At 46.8% G+C, this 18,053-nt stretch overlaps 1 protein-coding gene across 1 annotated transcript in view; it reads left to right on the top strand.

The window, feature by feature from the left end:
* Positions 1 to 17,209, top strand: part of MOCOS (molybdenum cofactor sulfurase) — a 397,435-nt gene extending 380,226 nt beyond the window's left edge. Inside the window, exon 15 of the mRNA XM_066579116.1 lies at positions 17,165 to 17,209. Within this exon, the coding sequence (XP_066435213.1) occupies positions 17,165 to 17,185 (21 nt within the window). The 3' untranslated portion in view covers positions 17,186 to 17,209. The remainder of the gene's footprint in view (positions 1 to 17,164) is intronic.
* The last annotated feature ends 844 nt before the right edge of the window (positions 17,210 to 18,053 follow it).

Genomic DNA, 18,053 nt, shown 5'->3' with positions numbered 1-18,053 from the left:
TCTGTTTTAGAGACGCCGGGGTTGGCTTATTTTTAAGAAGAGGGGAACTGTAGTGTTCCAGAATAACATCCTGGCTCCCTCCATAATTGCCATACATGTATTGTCTTATGTGGATGCACTGTGCAAATCTGTCATGTCTGTTTTCTGCACAGCTGCAGCATTTGATGGGTTAACTTCCTTAAAACTATTGCCTGTCAGATCTGCTGCTGAATATATCTTATATCCTACTGTGTCATGTGGAACAGGTGAGGTTATAAGTGTGAGTGTCTGAGAGCAGAAAAAGGTCTGTCTTCTGTAGTCTGTGTTAGAGTAGGGTTCCATCTACCTGCTGCTGGCAACTAACACAGAGCCGCATGGAAGCACCTTTAGCTTCCAGGTTGGTGAAGAGAGTGGATGTGAGAGGAGTGAGTCCCTTCCAAAGAGACAGCCCGCAACCCCCTAGTTTTCAAAAACAGGTACTAGCTCACACTACAGGCATCTTTTTCCTGTGTGGCCATCCACTATCAGGATCACCACACAGAGGTACGTGATTGTAACACCCACACGGATGTTGTGCGGGGTGCATCTAGGCTAAGCCCTATTTCTGAGTAATTTCTGTCTGCCAGAGTGTGTGTGAAGAGACCCCTACCTTTTATCTCCTCTGGGGTATACTCAATTTCCAGGACTGGGGACGTACAGATAACGTGGACTATATGGCCGTATTGTTCCTGTGTTTGTTTTTTCCTTCCAAGCTCCGAGTTTTTGCCTGTAACTTCTACAGGTGAATGATACCTGTAACTAGCTGTTATACAATGTTCAATGAAAGTAAAGTTTTACCGGGCCCAAACTGTTCCTGAGGACTCGAGGTATGATACACAAGTCTCTGTGTTGTTACTCCGACGCATAGATTAACGGTTTGTAGGAACGGTGGCATCACGACGTGATATCTATGACTACCCCTTCATCCTGAGGACTACTGGCCCTATCCTCTGCTGCGGTAACTCGCTCCGGAACTAAGAGTTGGTAAGTGCCACTGTGACACGTCCACGCACTACACCCACCCAACTCCAGCCGTATGCTAGGGTAGAGAGTCATTCCCTGCAATGTCTCCCTCATAGGTTTTGCAGAAGCTGCCGCACTTAGCCTTTACGTTTACTTTGCAGGAGTAGGCATTGCAATGGGCTTAGGCTCAAGAAAACGCCAGGTCCCGATGAGTTAACATCCGAGTTTTACAAAGCCCTTAAGGAACAGTTGCTTCCTCTCTTGACGGAGGTATATTATGAGTGTCTTTCCTCAGGTTCCCTGCTGTAGTCAATGAGGTGGTCAGCTCTGATTATTTTGTCAAAGGGCAAAGATCCGTCCTATATCAATAATTGGCGTCCTATTGTGCTGCTCAATACAGACCGTAAGATTTTGGCTAAAGTGCTGTTTAATTTTATAGTGATGTTTGCACCAGAGATGCTTTCTAGGGATCAGCACTGCTCTGTTCCTAGCCGAAGCACATTTAGCAATGTACTGAGTGTCTGAGAGTTTGTGGAGCAGGGCAGGGCTGGGAACTGGAAGGGATTCCTGCTGTTCTTGGATCAGGAACAGCTTTTCATAGGATTAACCATGAGTACCTCTGGTTGGTCCTTTTGAAATACAGTTTACCAGTGTGGTTCGTCAATTGGTTAAAGATTTTATACAAAGGGGCTGAGAGTTTCCCGCTGGTGAATGGTGGGGTCGGGGGTCTGTCAGGGCTGCCCCTTAAACCTTCTGCTTTATGTGTTTGTGGACCATTGGCGGGGGTTGGTCAGGGGGACCTTCGCTGAAGGCGGTGGCCTATGCCGATGATGTCACAATTTTCGTCTCCTCTCATGAGGAAGCAGTATGGGTTGTGTCAGAGGTGGTCAGGTATTTGGAAACATCTGGATCCCAGCTCAATTTGGAAAAGTGTGGAAGTCTCTGGCTGGGAGAAGGAGATCTTGATTTTAGTCTCTTGGACACCCTCCCGGGGCCCCAGGAGTCAGTGAAAATCTTGGGCATCCATTTTGGCCAGGGTGATTACCTCCAGGCAAATTGGGAAGGTAGACTGAAAGATGCCAGCCAAAAGGCTTCCATCCCTTGCAGGAGAGTTTGGGCATGCCGAGTGATTACATGCTGTCCCTAATGGCTGCTGTGTCTATTGGGAGGGGCGTTGCATACGCAATGTGAGGATGATCGCTGATGCCCTGCACCTGAGGCCTCCTCCTGGCTACCCTATCACAGTACAGGTATGTGGAGGTGTGATACAAGTGGATGTATCACACCCCCACTAGTATCACACCTCCACATACCTGTGCTGTGATAGGGTAGCCTCTAGCTTGGATACTAGATGTGATATGGGCGGGCATGGATTCTATTATTATTACAACCCTAGGTGTACTGGTAATAAGATTATTAATGTCTAGGCATAAATTAACCGTAGGTTACACTATAAACGTGATTACTAAAGTGTCCGATCTTTATTCGTTGGTGGACAATCATAAATCATTGGGAGGTTCAAATCTTCAAGATGGTAGACAGATATAGTTTAAGTATTTCTGTGTGACGACTGTCAGTATTGTGTAACGGCTGATGACTGTCAGAACAAAAGGTTTATTATTGGTCTTAGTCAGTTCAGTAGACACGCTGATAGTATTATTTATGATCTAGTCCTAGAATATACTTCTTCTCCCTGTGTAATTCCCACAATAGCAGGCAGTGTTTAGAATAGGATCATTCAAATGTGAGCAAGTGCTTCCCTGAGATGTAAATAAACCCTTGATGGTAAGAGCACTTAAAGGGTTAATATCGCTGTGTTAGTGGTGTACAAATAACAGCCCTGTATAGCATGGAGTAATAGGAACCAAAATGGTCCAGTAGAATCTCAATGCAAGATGCTACATATTTAGTGCCTTAATATTTTCAGGTTGATAGAAGCCAGTGTGACCGGCCATCAGAAGCTGAAAGCGGCCAGTAACATATAGACTGACTGGCCATCAGAAGCTGAGAGCGGCCAGTAACATATAGACTGACCGGTCATCAGAAGCTGAGAGCGGCCAGTAACCTATAGACTGACCGGCCATCAGAAGCTGAGTGCGGCCAGTAACCTATAGACTGACTGGCCATCAGAAGCTGAGTGCGGCCAGTCACCTATAGACTGACCGGCCATCAGAAGCTGAGAGCGGCCAATAACATATAGACTGACCGGTCATCAGAAGCTGAGAGCGGCCAGTCACCTATAGACTGACCGGCCATCAGAAGCTGAGAGCGGCCAGTAACATATAGACTGACCGGTCATCAGAAGCTGAGAGCGGCCAGTAACCTATAGACTGACCGGCCATCAGAAGCTGAGTGCGGCCAGTAACATATAGACTGAGCGGCCATCAGAAGCTGAGAGCGGCCAGTAACATATAGACTGAGCGGCCATCAGAAGCTGAGAGCGGCCAGTAACATATAGACTGAGCGGCCATCAGAAGCTGAGAGCGGCCAGTAAGATATAGACTGAGCGGCCATCAGAAGCTGAGAGCGGCCAGTAAGATATAGACTGAGCGGCCATCAGAAGCTGAGAGCGGCCAGTAACATATAGACTGAGCGGCCATCAGAAGCTGAGAGCGGCCAGTAACATATAGACTGAGCGGCCATCAGAAGCTGAGAGCGGCCAGTAACATATAGACTGAGCGGCCATCAGAAGCTGAGAGCGGCCAGTAACATATAGACTGAGCGGCCATCAGAAGCTGAGAGCGGCCAGTAACATATAGACTGAGCGGCCATCAGAAGCTGAGAGCGGCCAGTAACATATAGACTGAGCGGCCATCAGAAGCTGAGAGCGGCCAGTAACATATAGACTGAGCGGCCATCAGAAGCTGAGAGCGGCCAGTAACATATAGACTGAGCGGCCATCAGAAGCTGAGAGCGGCCAGTAACATATAGACTGAGCGGCCATCAGAAGCTGAGAGCGGCCAGTAACATATAGACTGAGCAGCCATCAGAAGCTGAGAGCGGCCAGTAACATATAGACTGAGCGGCCATCAGAAGCTGAGAGCGGCCAGTAACATATAGACTGAGCGGCCATCAGAAGCTGAGAGCGGCCAGTAACATATAGACTGAGCGGCCATCAGAAGCTGAGAGCGGCCAGTAACATATAGACTGAGCGGCCATCAGAAGCTGAGAGCGGCCAGTAACATATAGACTGAGCGGCCATCAGAAGCTGAGAGCGGCCAGTAACATATAGACTGACCGGCCATCAGAAGCTGAGAGCGGCCAGTAACATATAGACTGAGCGGCCATCAGAAGCTGAGTGCGGCCAGTAACATATAGACTGACCGGCCATCAGAAGCTGAGTGCGGCCAGTAACATATAGACTGACCGACTATCAGAAGCTGAGTGCGGCCAGTAACACATAGACTGACTGTCCATCAGGGCTATCAGTGCTGCCAGTAACATGTAGACTGATCGGCCATTAGGGCGATCAGTGTTGCCAGTAACATATAGACTGACCAGCCATCAGGGCTATCAGTGCTGCCAGTAACATGTAGACTGATCGGCCATCAGGGCTATCAGTGCTACCAGTAACATATAGACTGACCGGCCATTAGGGCTATCAGTGCTGCCAGTAACATATAGACTGACCGGCCATCAGAAGCTGAGTGCGGCTAGTAACATATAGACTGACCGTCCATCAGGGCTATCAGTGCTGCCAGTAACATATAGACTGACCAGGCATTGGGGGCTGTCAGTGCTGCCAGTAACATGTAGACTGATCGGCCATCAGGGCTATCAGTGCTGCCAGTAACATATAGACTGACCGGCCATCAGGGCTATCAGTGTTGCCAGTAACATATAGACTGACCGGCCATCAGGGCTTTCAGTGCTGCCAGTAACATATAGACTGACCGGCCATCGGGGCCATCAGTGCCGCCAGTAACATATAGACTTACTGGTTATCAGTGCTGCCAGTAACATATAGACTGATCGGCCATCAGGGACTATCAGTGCTGCCAGTAACATATAGACTGACCAGTCATCAGCGCTGCCAGTAACATATAGACTGGCCATCCATCAGGGACTATCAGTGCTGCCAGTAACATAGACTGACCATCCATCAGGGGTTAGCAGTTCTGCCAGTAACGTATAGCCTGACTGGGCATCAGGGGCCGAGCTCCGCCAGTAATATATAGATTGATCGGCCATCAGGGTTATCACTGCTGCCAGTAACATATAGACTGACCAGCTAACAGGGCTATCAGTGCTGCCAGTAACATATAGACTGAGCAGCCATCAGGAGCTGAGTGCTGCCAGTATCATATAGACTGACCGGCTAACAGGGCTATCAGTGCTGCCAGTAACATATAGACTGACCGGCCATCAGTGCTGCCAGTAACATATAGACTGACCGGCCATCAGTGCTGCCAGTAACATATAGACTGACTGGCCATCAGTGCTGCCAGTAACATATAGACTGACTGGCCATCAGTGCTGCCAGTAACATATAGACTGAGCCGCCATTAGGGGCTATCAGTGCTGCCAGTAACATATAGACTGACCGGCCATCAGGGGCTATCAGTGCTACCAGAAGTATATAGACTGACCGGCCATCAGGGACTATCAGTGCTCCCAGTAACATATAGACAGAGCAGCCATCAGGGGCTATCAATGCTGCCAGTAACATATAGACTGACCGGCCATCAGGGGCTATCAGTGCTACCGGAAATATATAGACTGACCGGCCATCAGGGACTATCAGTGCTGCCAGTAACATATAGACTGACCGGGCATCAGGGGCTGAGCTCCGCCAGTAATATATAGACTAATGGCCCATTGGGGCTATCAGTGCTGCTAGTAACATATAGACTGACCGGCCATTAGGGGCTATCAGTGCTGCCAGTAACATAGCCCCTGATGGCTGGTCAGTCTATATGTTACTGGCCGCACTCAGCTTCTGATGACTAGTCAGTCTATATGTTACTGGCAGCACTGATAGCCCCAATGGCCGATCAGTCTATATATTACTGGCGGAGCTCAGCCCCTGATGGATGGTCAGTCTATATGTTACTGGCAGCACTGATAGCCCCTGATAGCCGGTCAGTCTATATGTTACTGGCAGCACTGATAGCCCCTTATGGCCGGTCAGTCTATATGTTACTGGCAGCACTGATAGCCCCTAATGGCCGGTCAGTCTATATGTTACTAGTAGCACTGATAGCCCCAATGGGCCATTAGTCTATATATTACTGGCGGAGCTCAGCCCCTGATGGCCGGTCAGTCTATATGTTACTGTCAGCACTGATAGCCCCTGATGGCTGCTCAGTCTATATGTTACTGGGAGCACTGATAGTCCCTGATGGCCGGTCAGTCTATATATTTCTGGTAGCACTGATAGGCCCTGATGCTGGGTCAGTCTATATGTTACTGGGAGCACTGATAGTCCCTGATGGCCGATCAGTCTATATATTTCTGGCAGCACTGATAGCCCCTGATGCTGGGTCAGTCTATATGCTACTGGCCGCACTCAGCTCCTGATGACCAGTCAGTCTATATGTTACTGGCAGCACTGATAGCCCCTGATGGATGGTCAGTCTATATGTTAGTGGCAGCACTCAGCTTCTGATGGCCGATCAGTCTATATGTTACTAGCCGCACTCAGCTTCTGATCGCCGGTCAGTCTATATGTTACTGGCCGCACTCAGCTTCTGATGACTAGTCAGTCTATATGTTACTGGCAGCACTGATAGCCCCAATTGCCGATCAGTCTATATATTACTGGTGGAGCTCAGCCCCTGATGGATGGTCAGTCTATATGTTACTGGCAGCACTGATAGCCCCTGATGGCCGGTCAGTCTATATGTTACTGGCAGCACTGATAGCCCCTGATGGCCGGTCAGTCTATATGTTACTGGCAGCACTGATAGCCCCTGATGGCTGGTCAGTCTATATCAGTGCTGCCAGTAACATATAGACTGACCGGCCATCAGGGGCTATCAGTGCTGCCAGTAACATATAGACTGACCGGCCATCAGGGGCTATCAGTGCTGCCAGTAACATATAGACTGACCATCCATCAGGGGCTGAGCTCCACCAGTAATATATAGACTGATCGGCAATTGGGGCTATCAGTGCTGCCAGTAACATATAGACTGACTAGTCATCAGAAGCTGAGTGCGGCCAGTAACATATAGACTGACCGGCGATCAGAAGCTGAGTGCGGCTAGTAACATATAGACTGATCGGCCATCAGAAGCTGAGTGCTGCCACTAACATATAGACTGACCATCCATCAGGGGCTATCAGTGCTGCCAGTAACATATAGACTGACTGGTCATCAGGAGCTGAGTGCGGCCAGTAACATATAGACTGACCCAGCATCAGGGGCTATCAGTGCTGCCAGAAATATATAGACTGATCGGCCATCAGGGACTATCAGTGCTCCCAGTAACATATAGACTGACCCAGCATCAGGGCCTATCAGTGCTACCAGAAATATATAGACTGACCGGCCATCAGGGACTATCAGTGCTCCCAGTAACATATAGACTGAGCAGCCATCAGGGGCTATCAGTGCTGACAGTAACATATAGACTGACCGGCCATCAGGGGCTATCAGTGCTACCAGAAATATATAGACTGACCGGCCATCAGGGACTATCAGTGCTGCCAGTAACATATAGACTGACCGGCCATCAGGGGCTGAGCTCCGCCAGTAATATATAGACTAATGGCCCATTGGGGCTATCAGTGCTACTAGTAACATATAGACTGACCGGCCATTAGGGGCTATCAGTGCTGCCAGTAACATATAGACTGACCGGCCATCAGGGGCTATCAGTGCTGCCAGTAACATATAGACTGACCGGCTATCAGGGGCTATCAGTGCTGCCAGTAACATATAGACTGACCATCCATCAGGGGCTGAGCTCCGCCAGTAATATATAGACTGATCGGCCATTGGGGCTATCAGTGCTGCCAGTAACATATAGACTGACTAGTCATCAGAAGCTGAGTGCGGCCAGTAACATATAGACTGACCGGCGATCAGAAGCTGAGTGCGGCTAGTAACATATAGACTGATCGGCCATCAGAAGCTGAGTGCTGCCACTAACATATAGACTGACCATCCATCAGGGGCTATCAGTGCTGCCAGTAACATATAGACTGACTGGTCATCAGGAGCTGAGTGCGGCCAGTAACATATAGACTGACCCAGCATCAGGGGCTATCAGTGCTCCCAGAAATATATAGACTGACCGGCCATCAGGGGCCGAGCTCCACCAGTACCATATAGACTGACTGGCCATTGGGGCTATCAGTGCTGCCAGTAACATACAGACTGACCAGCCATCAGGGGCTATCAGTGCTACCAGTAACATATAGACTGACTGGCCATCAGGAGCTGAGGGCTGCGAGTAGCATAAAGACTGACCGGCCATCAGGGGCTATCAGTGCTGTTAGTAATATATAGACTGACCGGCCATCAGGTGCTATCAGTGCTGCCAGTAACATATAGACTGACTGCTCATGAGAGACTATTAGTGCTGCCAGTAACATAGACTGACCGGCCATTGGGAGCGATCAGTGCTGCCACTAACATATAATCTGACCGGCTATCAGTGTTGCCAGTAACATAAAGTCTGACCGGCCATCGGGGGCTATCAGTGCTGCCAGTGACATATAGACTGACCGGCCATCAGGGCTATCAGTGCTGCCTGAAACATAAAGACTGACTGACCATAAGGGCTATCAATAACATATAGACTTACTGGTTATCAGTGCTGCCAGTAACATATAGACTGACCAGTCATTAGTGCTGCCAGAAACATATAGACTGACTGACCATCAGGGCTATCAGTAACATATAGACTGACCGGCCACCGGGGCCATCAGTGCCGCCAGTAACATATAGACTTCCTGGTTATCAGTGCTGCCAGTATCATATAGACTGACCGGCCATCAGTGCTGCTAGTAACATACAGACTGGCCACCCACCAGGGGTTATTAGTGCTGCCAGTAACATATAGACTGGCCACCCACCAGGGGTTATTAGTGCTGCCAGTAACATATAGACTGGCCGTCCATCAGGAACCATTAGTGCTGCCAGTAACATATTGACTGACCGGTCATCGAGGGCTGTCGGTGCTGCCAGTAACATATAGACTGACCGGCCATCAGTGCTGCTAGTAACATATAGACTGGCCACCCACCAGGGGTTATCAGTGTTGCCAGTAACATATAGACTGGCCGTCCATCAGGAACCATCAGTGCTGCCAGTAACATATAGACTGACCGGTCATCGAGGGCTGTCGGTGCTGCCAGTAACATATAGACTGACCGGTCATCTAGGGCTGTCGGTGCTGCCAGTAACATATAGACTGACCGGTCATCGAGGGCTGTCGGTGCTGCCAGTAACATATAGACTGATCGGCCATCGGGGGCTGTCGGTGCTGCCAGTATAATGCCAGCTAGCTATCCCAATGCTGTTCTAGTTACCATGCAGCGCTGACTAAAGGTTTAGTCTGGCCTGTAAATAGGAGGGCGGCAGGTTTAGATGTCTGAGCACCAATAGTCTGAAGAGGAAAGAGATCAGCCAATAGTTTTCAATTATCTGTCTGATTGACAGATGTGATTAGTTCAGTGTGCTAACAGAGTTTATTACTTCCCTCAAGATAAATATCAGGGAGAGTGACGATCTGCAGAAGTGGATACTTTCTATATATGCACATACACATAACGGAGTGATAATCTGCAGAGGTAAATGTGTTTGAATTAGAGGAATGAGACATATATATATATACATATACATATACACACACAGAGGGTGACAATCTGTGGGGTAGATGCGTTTATATTGAAAAGATTTATGACTCTATATATATATATATATATATATATATGTATACATAGACAGAGAGTAACGATCTGCAGAGATAGATGCACTTGGATTAAAGGAGTAAGACTCAGCAAATATATATATAATACTCAACCAGAGAGAATCTGAAGGAATGAATATGTTTAAATGAAAATAATAGAACTCAATATATATAAATACATACATGCAGACACACAGAGAGTAATGATCTGCAGAAATGAATGCGCTTAGATTAAACATAGTAACATAGTATGTTAGGCTGAATGAAGACAATGTCCATCTAGTTCAGGCTGTTTCAACCCCCTTGTTGATCCAGAGGAAGGCAAAAACCCCAAGAGGCAGAAACCAATTAGCCCAATCGGGGGAAAATTCCTTCCCGGCTCCCTAATGGCAATCAGAATAATTCCTGGATCAACCTTGATGGTTCCTACCTGCCTGTATACCCGGATCAACAATCCCGCTGGTCACCTAATGTCTACATCCTGTAATATTGTAGCACTCTAGAAAGACATCTAGTCCCTCTTAAACTCCTCTACGGATTTTGCCATCACCACTTCCTCGGGCAGAGAGTTCCACAGTCTAACTGCTCTTACAGTAAAGAACCCCCTTCTGTGTTGGTGATGAAACCTGCTTTCCTCTAATCGTAGCGGATGTCCTCTTGTTACCGTTGCAGTCCTGGGTATAAACAGATCCTGGGAGAGATCCTTGTATTGTCCCCTCATGGATTTATACATGTTATTTGGCCACCCCTTAGGGTGACTACCCACTACTTTTTTTTTTCACTGCAAAATTTACAGCATTTTTTTCCTGCAGGGGTCTATGGGACTTGTAATGTTAAAATCGTGATCGTGCAAAATCACGATTTCGCGGTAAATTGCAATTTTACGCGATCCCGAATTTAACATTACCAGTCCCATAGACACCTGTAGAAAAAGAAAACGCTGTGAATTTCGCAGTGAAAAAAAACTGTAGTGGGTAGTCACCCTTAAACGTCTTTTTTCTAGAGTAAATAATCCCAGTTTTGATAGCCTCTCCGGATATTCCAGTCCTGTCATTCCATGTATTAGTTTAGTTGCCCTCCTTTGTACCCCTCAAGCACTGTGACATCTTTCCTGAGCACCGGTGACCAGAACTGTGCGCAGGATTCCATGTGAGGCCTGAAGAGTGCCTTATATAGTGGGAGGATAATGTTCTCGTCCTTCGCCCCTATACCTCTTTTACTGCACCACAACACTTTATTTGCTTTTGCAGCAGCTGACTGGCATTGGTTACTCCAGTTTAGTCTACAGCCCACTAGTACCCCAAGGTCTTTTCCCCAGCAATACCCCATTTAGTGTATATTGGTGACATCCGTTTCTCCTGCCCATGTGCAGAACCTTACATTTATCAACATTGAACTTCATTTGCCATTTTCCTGCCCAAGCCCCCTGCTTATCCAGGTCCGTTTGTAGCCGCACATTGTCCTCCGTTGTATTAATTGTCTTATATAATTTTGTGTCATCTACAAATATTGATATTTTACTGTGCAGTCCCTCTATCAGGTCATTGATAAATATATTGAACAGAATGGGGCCTAATACTGAACCCTGTAGCCCCCGCTAGTGACGGTGGCCCAATCAGAGTACGAACCATTTATTACCCCCCTCTGCTTTCTATCTCTAAGGCTGGATTCACACAAATGTATATCGGCTTGGTTTTCACGCCGAGCAGATATACGTCGTCCTCATCTGCAGGGGGGGGGGGGGAGGATGGAAGAGTCAGGAGCAGTAACTGAGCTCCCGACCCCTCTCTGCCTCCTCTCCACCCCTCTGCACTATTTGCAATGAAAGGAGGTGGGACGTGGGCGGGGCTAAGTTCCGAGAATTAGCCCCGCCCCCGTCCTGCCTCTCCCCATTGCAAATAGTGCAAAGGGGTGGAGAGGAGGCAGAGAGGGGGGCGGGAGCTCAGTTCCTGCTCCTGGCTCTTCCATCCTCCCCCCCACTGCAGATGAGGAAGACGTAGATCGGCTCGGCGTGAAAACCGAGCCGATATACGTTCGTGTGAATCCAGCCTAAGCCAGTTCTTTACCCAGATGCACACGTTTTCACGCAATCTGAGCTGTCTCATTTTATATATCAGCCTATTATATATATGTGGCACGGTGTCAGATGCTTTAGAGAAGTCCAGATATACAAGATCAATAGACTCTCCCAGGTCCAGCCTAGAGCTTACTTCATCGTAGAAGCTGATCAGATTGGTCTGACATGATCGACTCTTCATGAACCCATGCTGGTGAGGAGTTATTCCGTTGTTCTCCTTGAGGTATTCTAGGATGGCATCTCTCAAATTTTTCAAGTTATTAAAGTAAGACTTACCGGCCTGTAGTTACCAGGCTCTCTTTTGGACCCCTTTTTGTATACTGGAACCACATTGGCAATGCGCCAATCTAATGGTACAACCCCGGTCTTGATAGTGTCCATAAATATAAGAAATAGCAGTCTAGATATCACATCACTTAGTTCCCTTAGTATCCTTGGGTGTATTCCATCTCCGCCTTGCGAATTATCGATTTTGGTCCTCTTTAACCAGCTTTCTACTTTCTTCTGTGTTAGGCATGTAATATTTAGCGGGGGGTACATTTTATTCACCTACATCTCAGGTGACATTTCCTTTTCGTTTGTGAATACGCTTGAAAATAAACTATTTAATAGGTTTGCCTTCCCTCCATCGTCTTCTATGATTTCTCCTGCATTATTTGTTAAAGGGCCCGCGCTCTCAGTGCAAATCCTTTTACTGTCTATATAATGAAGAATAGTTTCGGGTTATTTTTGCTCTCTTTGATGATCAGTCTTTCTGCCTCCTCCTTAGCAATTTTGATCTTTCCTTTACATGATTTATTTTTTCCTGTATGATTTTAGCGCTTCTTCGCTACCTTCTTACTTTAGTAATTTGAACGCTTTCTTTTTTTGTTTATTGCCCCCTTACCGTCTTGTCGGGCCACATTGGCTTCTTTCTACTTGTGGTTCTTTTTTTTAAGGGTATAAACTGCTCACATGAGGTAATTAGGATTTTTTTAAACTCCTCCCATTTGTCCTCTGTACTGGTATTTATGAGGATGTTGTCCCAATTAATGTTACCAATAATTCTCAGCTGATCAAATTTTGCTTTACTAAAGTTTAGTGATTTTTTGATTTTTATGATTTTTATAGTAACACATTTCTGGATGAATTGCAGGGAAGGGCTTATATATTTAAGCCCTTCCCGACAATTCATCCCGCGATCGCCGGCAGCCCATCGCTTTCAGTCGAACCTGCTGTATTGCTGGCTCCATTGAACATCGTTCTTCTCTGCCACAGCTATTACAGCTGTGGCAGAGAAGAATGATTCGTCTTCTATATGTTCTCAATGGGGTCGGCGCTGCTGCCGCCGGCACCATTGAGCGCATATAGAGCCTTAGTCAGACGGGCGTTTTTTCGCGTGATTTGCGCATGCGTCCGGCGATTTTTTAAAACCATTGCTTTGCAATGGTATCGGATACATGAGCGCTTTTTATGCGCTCGTCCGATAAATTATAGAGCAGATTTTCGGGCGATTTTCGGGCACCGGTCACGCGATTTGCGGATGCGCATCCGTCATGCGATCCGCAAATCGCGCGAAAAAACGAACACCCTAATACTCGGACGAGTCAGTCTCTCTCTCTCTCTCTCTCTCTATATATATATATATACACACACACACACACACACACACACACGTATTGCACAGCTCTATGTCAGTTCAGTTGCCATTGGTATGAGTAGAAGGCCTTTGTTATATTCCATAACTTCAGACAGAGCCCCTATTAGGATATTATTCCTAACTGTCTACGGCATTTTTGTGGTGTACGATATTCCCAAAGCCAATCTCTTGATAATATCCCCCTTCAGGTAAATGCAGTGAAGGAAAATACTTCATTTAAGCCGTTAAAGGGGTTGTCTCACGCCGAAACTTTTTTTTTCTTCTTTCAATAGGCCCCCCGTTCGGCGCGAGACAAACCCAAGGGATGGGTTAAAAAAAAAAAAAAGTTTAATACTTACCCGAATCACCGCTGTGCGGCGACTTCTTTCTTACCTTACCAAGATGGCCGCCGGGATCCTCACCCACGATGCACCGCGGGTCTTCTCCCATGGTGCACCATGGGCTCTGTGCGGTCCATTGCCGATTCCAGCCTCCTGATTGGCTGGAATCGGCACACGTGACGGGGCGGAGCTACGAGGACCAGCTCTCCGGCACGAGCGGCCCCATTCACCACGGAGAAGACCGCACAGCGCAAGCGCGTCTAAAATCGCCAGAAGACGGCGAAATTAGACGGATCAATGGCGACGGGGACGCTAGCAGTGGAGCAGGTAAGTGAATAACTTCTGTATGGCTCATATTTAATGCACGATGTACATTACAAAGTGCATTAATATGGCCATTCAGAAGTGTATAACCCCACTTGATTTCATGAGACAATCCCTTTAAGGCTCTTACTTCTCAGCTTGTAAATCCATCCCGCCTCTTTTGTTAATTTGATATCAAGATTCCCTTTACGTGGGCCAAGATTAATTTGGCATAGTCCCCACAATGTAAAGACGTCTAAGTTACCTTCACGGATGCTGTGTATGTGCCTTGATAGGGGGTATCAGAGAATGTTCTGATACGGCTGAGGTGTTTAGAGATGCGTCTCCAAAACTCTTGGACTGTCCTACCTACATAGAACTTTGGGCGAGAACATTGCGCCACATAAATCACTCCTTTGCTTTTTGATTGGATGGGTTCTGCCATCAATTGGATTAATAGATTTATTTGAATTAGTAATAACTGGGCAAAAGGAGCAATTCCCGCAGGGAAAGGATCCAGGCGTAATTTTTTTTAATTTTTTTTTATCACATTTCTTTTTATTGAAAAGTTTTTCCAAACATAGCAAAAATAACACAACATACAGATGTTTACACTGAAGTGTGATGTTAAGGTAATAGCTTTAGGCCGCTTGCACACAGGCTGAAATCCCGCGGCGGGATTTCCGCCACTGAAAGCCTGCATAGGAGTGCATTACAATACGCACTTCTATGCAGACGGCCGTGGCTTGGCCGCTCGAAATCTCACGTGGCAAACAAACCGCGGCATGTCCCATTTCTGTGTGGGGCTCGCAGAGCCCTGCACAGAAACGTCACTCACCCGGCCGCCGGCTCCGGTCTGCGCATGCTGCTGAGGGAGAAGTAGAGATAAAAGAGCCAGGGCCGCCGGGCGCAGGTAAGTACGCGCTCCTCTCTGCAGGCGCTGGGGTCGGGTCCCGCGGCAAGAATCCTTGCCACTGGATCCGACCCGCTCGTCTGCAGGCGGCCTTATGCTCCATACAAACAATTTAGTCAACATAGTTCACCACAACTTTATAGTCAACATATTAAGATATCGTGTATCTATGGAAAAGTATAGGTATCAGACAGCATCCAAGTACGATTAGATCAAGGTGGACATTCTTTAATTTTCCAAAAACAAGACAGTGCAACGTTTGAATCTCCGTTGCAGGAATCTTTCTAAAGCAAATACAAAAGACAAAAGTGCTCTCCTCGCGGTAGATGCAGAGAAGGCCTTCGACAATGTCTCATGGTCATGGCTAAAAGAAGTAATGGAGGGGATGGGTTTCAAGGACCTCTTCTGCTCTTTTATATGGAATCTATACTCCTCCTGCCAGGCGCAAATTTACACACCAGGCTTTCTCTCTCTCCAAGATACCCCCTACAGAAGGGTACCAGGCAGGGGTGCCCTTTGTCTCCACTCTTATTCAACCTACCAATAGAACCATTGGCAAGACTACTGGAAGAATCCACAGAAATTGATGGTATCAAGGTCCCATACAGAACAGTAAAGACTATGCTTTTTGTGGATGATATCCTGACAGCTTTTGGTTGACCGCATACTGATTTGCCACGGGTCTTTGATATATTCAGGGAAAGATCAGGCTTCAAGGTAAACACTACTAAATGCGAACTGCTTGATATCTCTCCCCGGGGTATACTCGCTGGAACAGACCTTAAAAACTATTGTTAATTTAGTAAAAAATAATATTAAATATTTGACAATAAATATAGGCCAGAGACCAGAAATCCTTTACTCGCTAAATTACCCTCTTTTTATATCCAAGGTAACAAAAGAATTAGGTAAATGGAGTAACCTTCCACTCTCCTTCAAGGGCAGATGTCACTTAATCAAAATGGTCAGCTTCCCAAGGCTGCTCTGTCCATTACAGACAATATCTCTTTTACTACAGAGACGTGACCTGGGGAAATTACATACGACATTCACGTTCTTTGGGTGGTCGCAGAAATGACCATTGGATTGGATAAGGTGATCCAATGACTATTCGAATACGGACGTAGAGGTGGTGTTATTCCACCCATGGTGCTTGAACGCTCTGCTACATACAGGCTTCTCTAAGCTTTCTATTGAAAGTAAACGTTCTGTCATGGCTAGGGATACTATAGCTGAACGCTTTGCTGGGACACATTGGTGGAGACAGTGGAGGGCCGTGTAGGTTAAGGGGTCGGTGCAGTGAGGGAGACGCTCGTGCCTGTGTCCTGGGAGGGGGATTGCATCTCAGTGCCAGCATGTGACACAGGGGAAGAGGCAGTGGTGTGACCCGTAGGCGGTGAATGGCCTTCGTTCCACCTCATCGGGTGCTTAGCTATCATATGCTTGTGCATGGTGGTGGTGGTCAGGCTGGTAGTGGTGGCTCCCAGGCTGATCTTGGTGTGGCACAGGTTGCACACCACTGTTTGTCGGTCGTCCGCGCTCTCATTAAAAAACCTCCAGACCTTCGAACACCAGGCCCTCTGCACGGGAGCTTGCCGCGAGGAGGTACTGTGGGGAACAGTTGGGGGATTACTTTTGATAGGGGCTAAAAGAATTAATATATGTTGCTTAGTAATCCATTTGAATCAATAAGGCTGAATACTGCGATATTTTATGTGTAAAAGAGCTGATGACTGTTCTGAGGAACAAACCTGTGGTTTCCTGTCTTAAGGTCTACGCCTGACCTGAGTGGAATCAGGAAGGTCACCAGAGCAGATGTTCATTAGTTTAGCAAGAAATGGCTTGACTACAGAGAGTCATCAGCAGTTTCTAAAAAGAGTGTGCTTGTCTAAAGTCATATGTTAAGTCATAAGTTTTTGTCAAATGTGAAATCACGAGTTTTTCCCTGTTTAACCACAAGTCCCATCCTGCGAGAGGGACTGACTATAAAAAACCAAGATATACAGAAAATAAACAGAGTCACTTGTTTCAAACCATACTGAGTGTACTGGTATGTTCTGTGTCTCTCAGAGCGCTCGATCTGATACCTAGGTCAATTTGGAAGCGGACAACATCACTGACCAGTCTGTTTGAGCAGACTAACCCCCGACAGTTTTTGGCGCCCAACTAGGGGGCGGGGCTTATCTTTACGGGACATCGCAACCAGTAGACTGAAACAAACTCCTGGCCCGTTGACGTGGACACTGGATCCTGAGACCCCAGACTGAAAACACCGGTGTAAAGGTAAGAGATTGTCTTACTATTATACAGTCTGGATTCTTTAGATCTGTGTCTCTAACGGACTAGAGGTTAGTTGTTGCCTGTTTCAATATATTTTCTGCCCCGCCCATATTTTAGAGTGAATAAGTTCATTTAACTGTCCTAGACGGAAGAACTCACTCATTGGGACTTAAAGAGTCATGTTGTCTGTATTGGAGATTGAAATAATTGTTATTGTTATAGTCTCATTTCTGGCAGTCATATTGTTACTCTGGATCTGTTATAATATTACTAAAAGTTCCCTAAGAGGCGAAGTCTGCTCTCTCCTGAATCCTAGTGTTTGAAGTTGACCACGTTTTAGTTCTGTAAATCTATTCCGGGACAGGGAACTGTGTGTTCCCAGATAATCTCAGTGATTATCTTAGTTTACTGTGTGAAATATACGTCCTGTATACTTAGTGAAGAATAGTTGGAAGTGGTCAAACATGGGGTCTGAACAAACTAAGACATATCAGACTCCTATTGAAATAATTAAAGATAGAGAAGGGGAGGACATTTGCAGACAAGCCTATAAAGTTTACAAACATATAGGCCTCAAGAAGGCGGGAACATTCAATTATGAATTTTGGTCACAATATGAGGATAAGTATAGAAAGGAAATAAGAAATAAGGGTTTGGAAAAGGGCATGAAGGCCATCCT

Source organism: Eleutherodactylus coqui, chromosome 9 (genome assembly GCF_035609145.1).
Source record: "Eleutherodactylus coqui strain aEleCoq1 chromosome 9, aEleCoq1.hap1, whole genome shotgun sequence".
In the NCBI taxonomy this organism is placed as follows: domain Eukaryota; kingdom Metazoa; phylum Chordata; class Amphibia; order Anura; family Eleutherodactylidae; genus Eleutherodactylus; species Eleutherodactylus coqui.
This window is presented reverse-complemented; position numbering and strand designations above follow the sequence as displayed.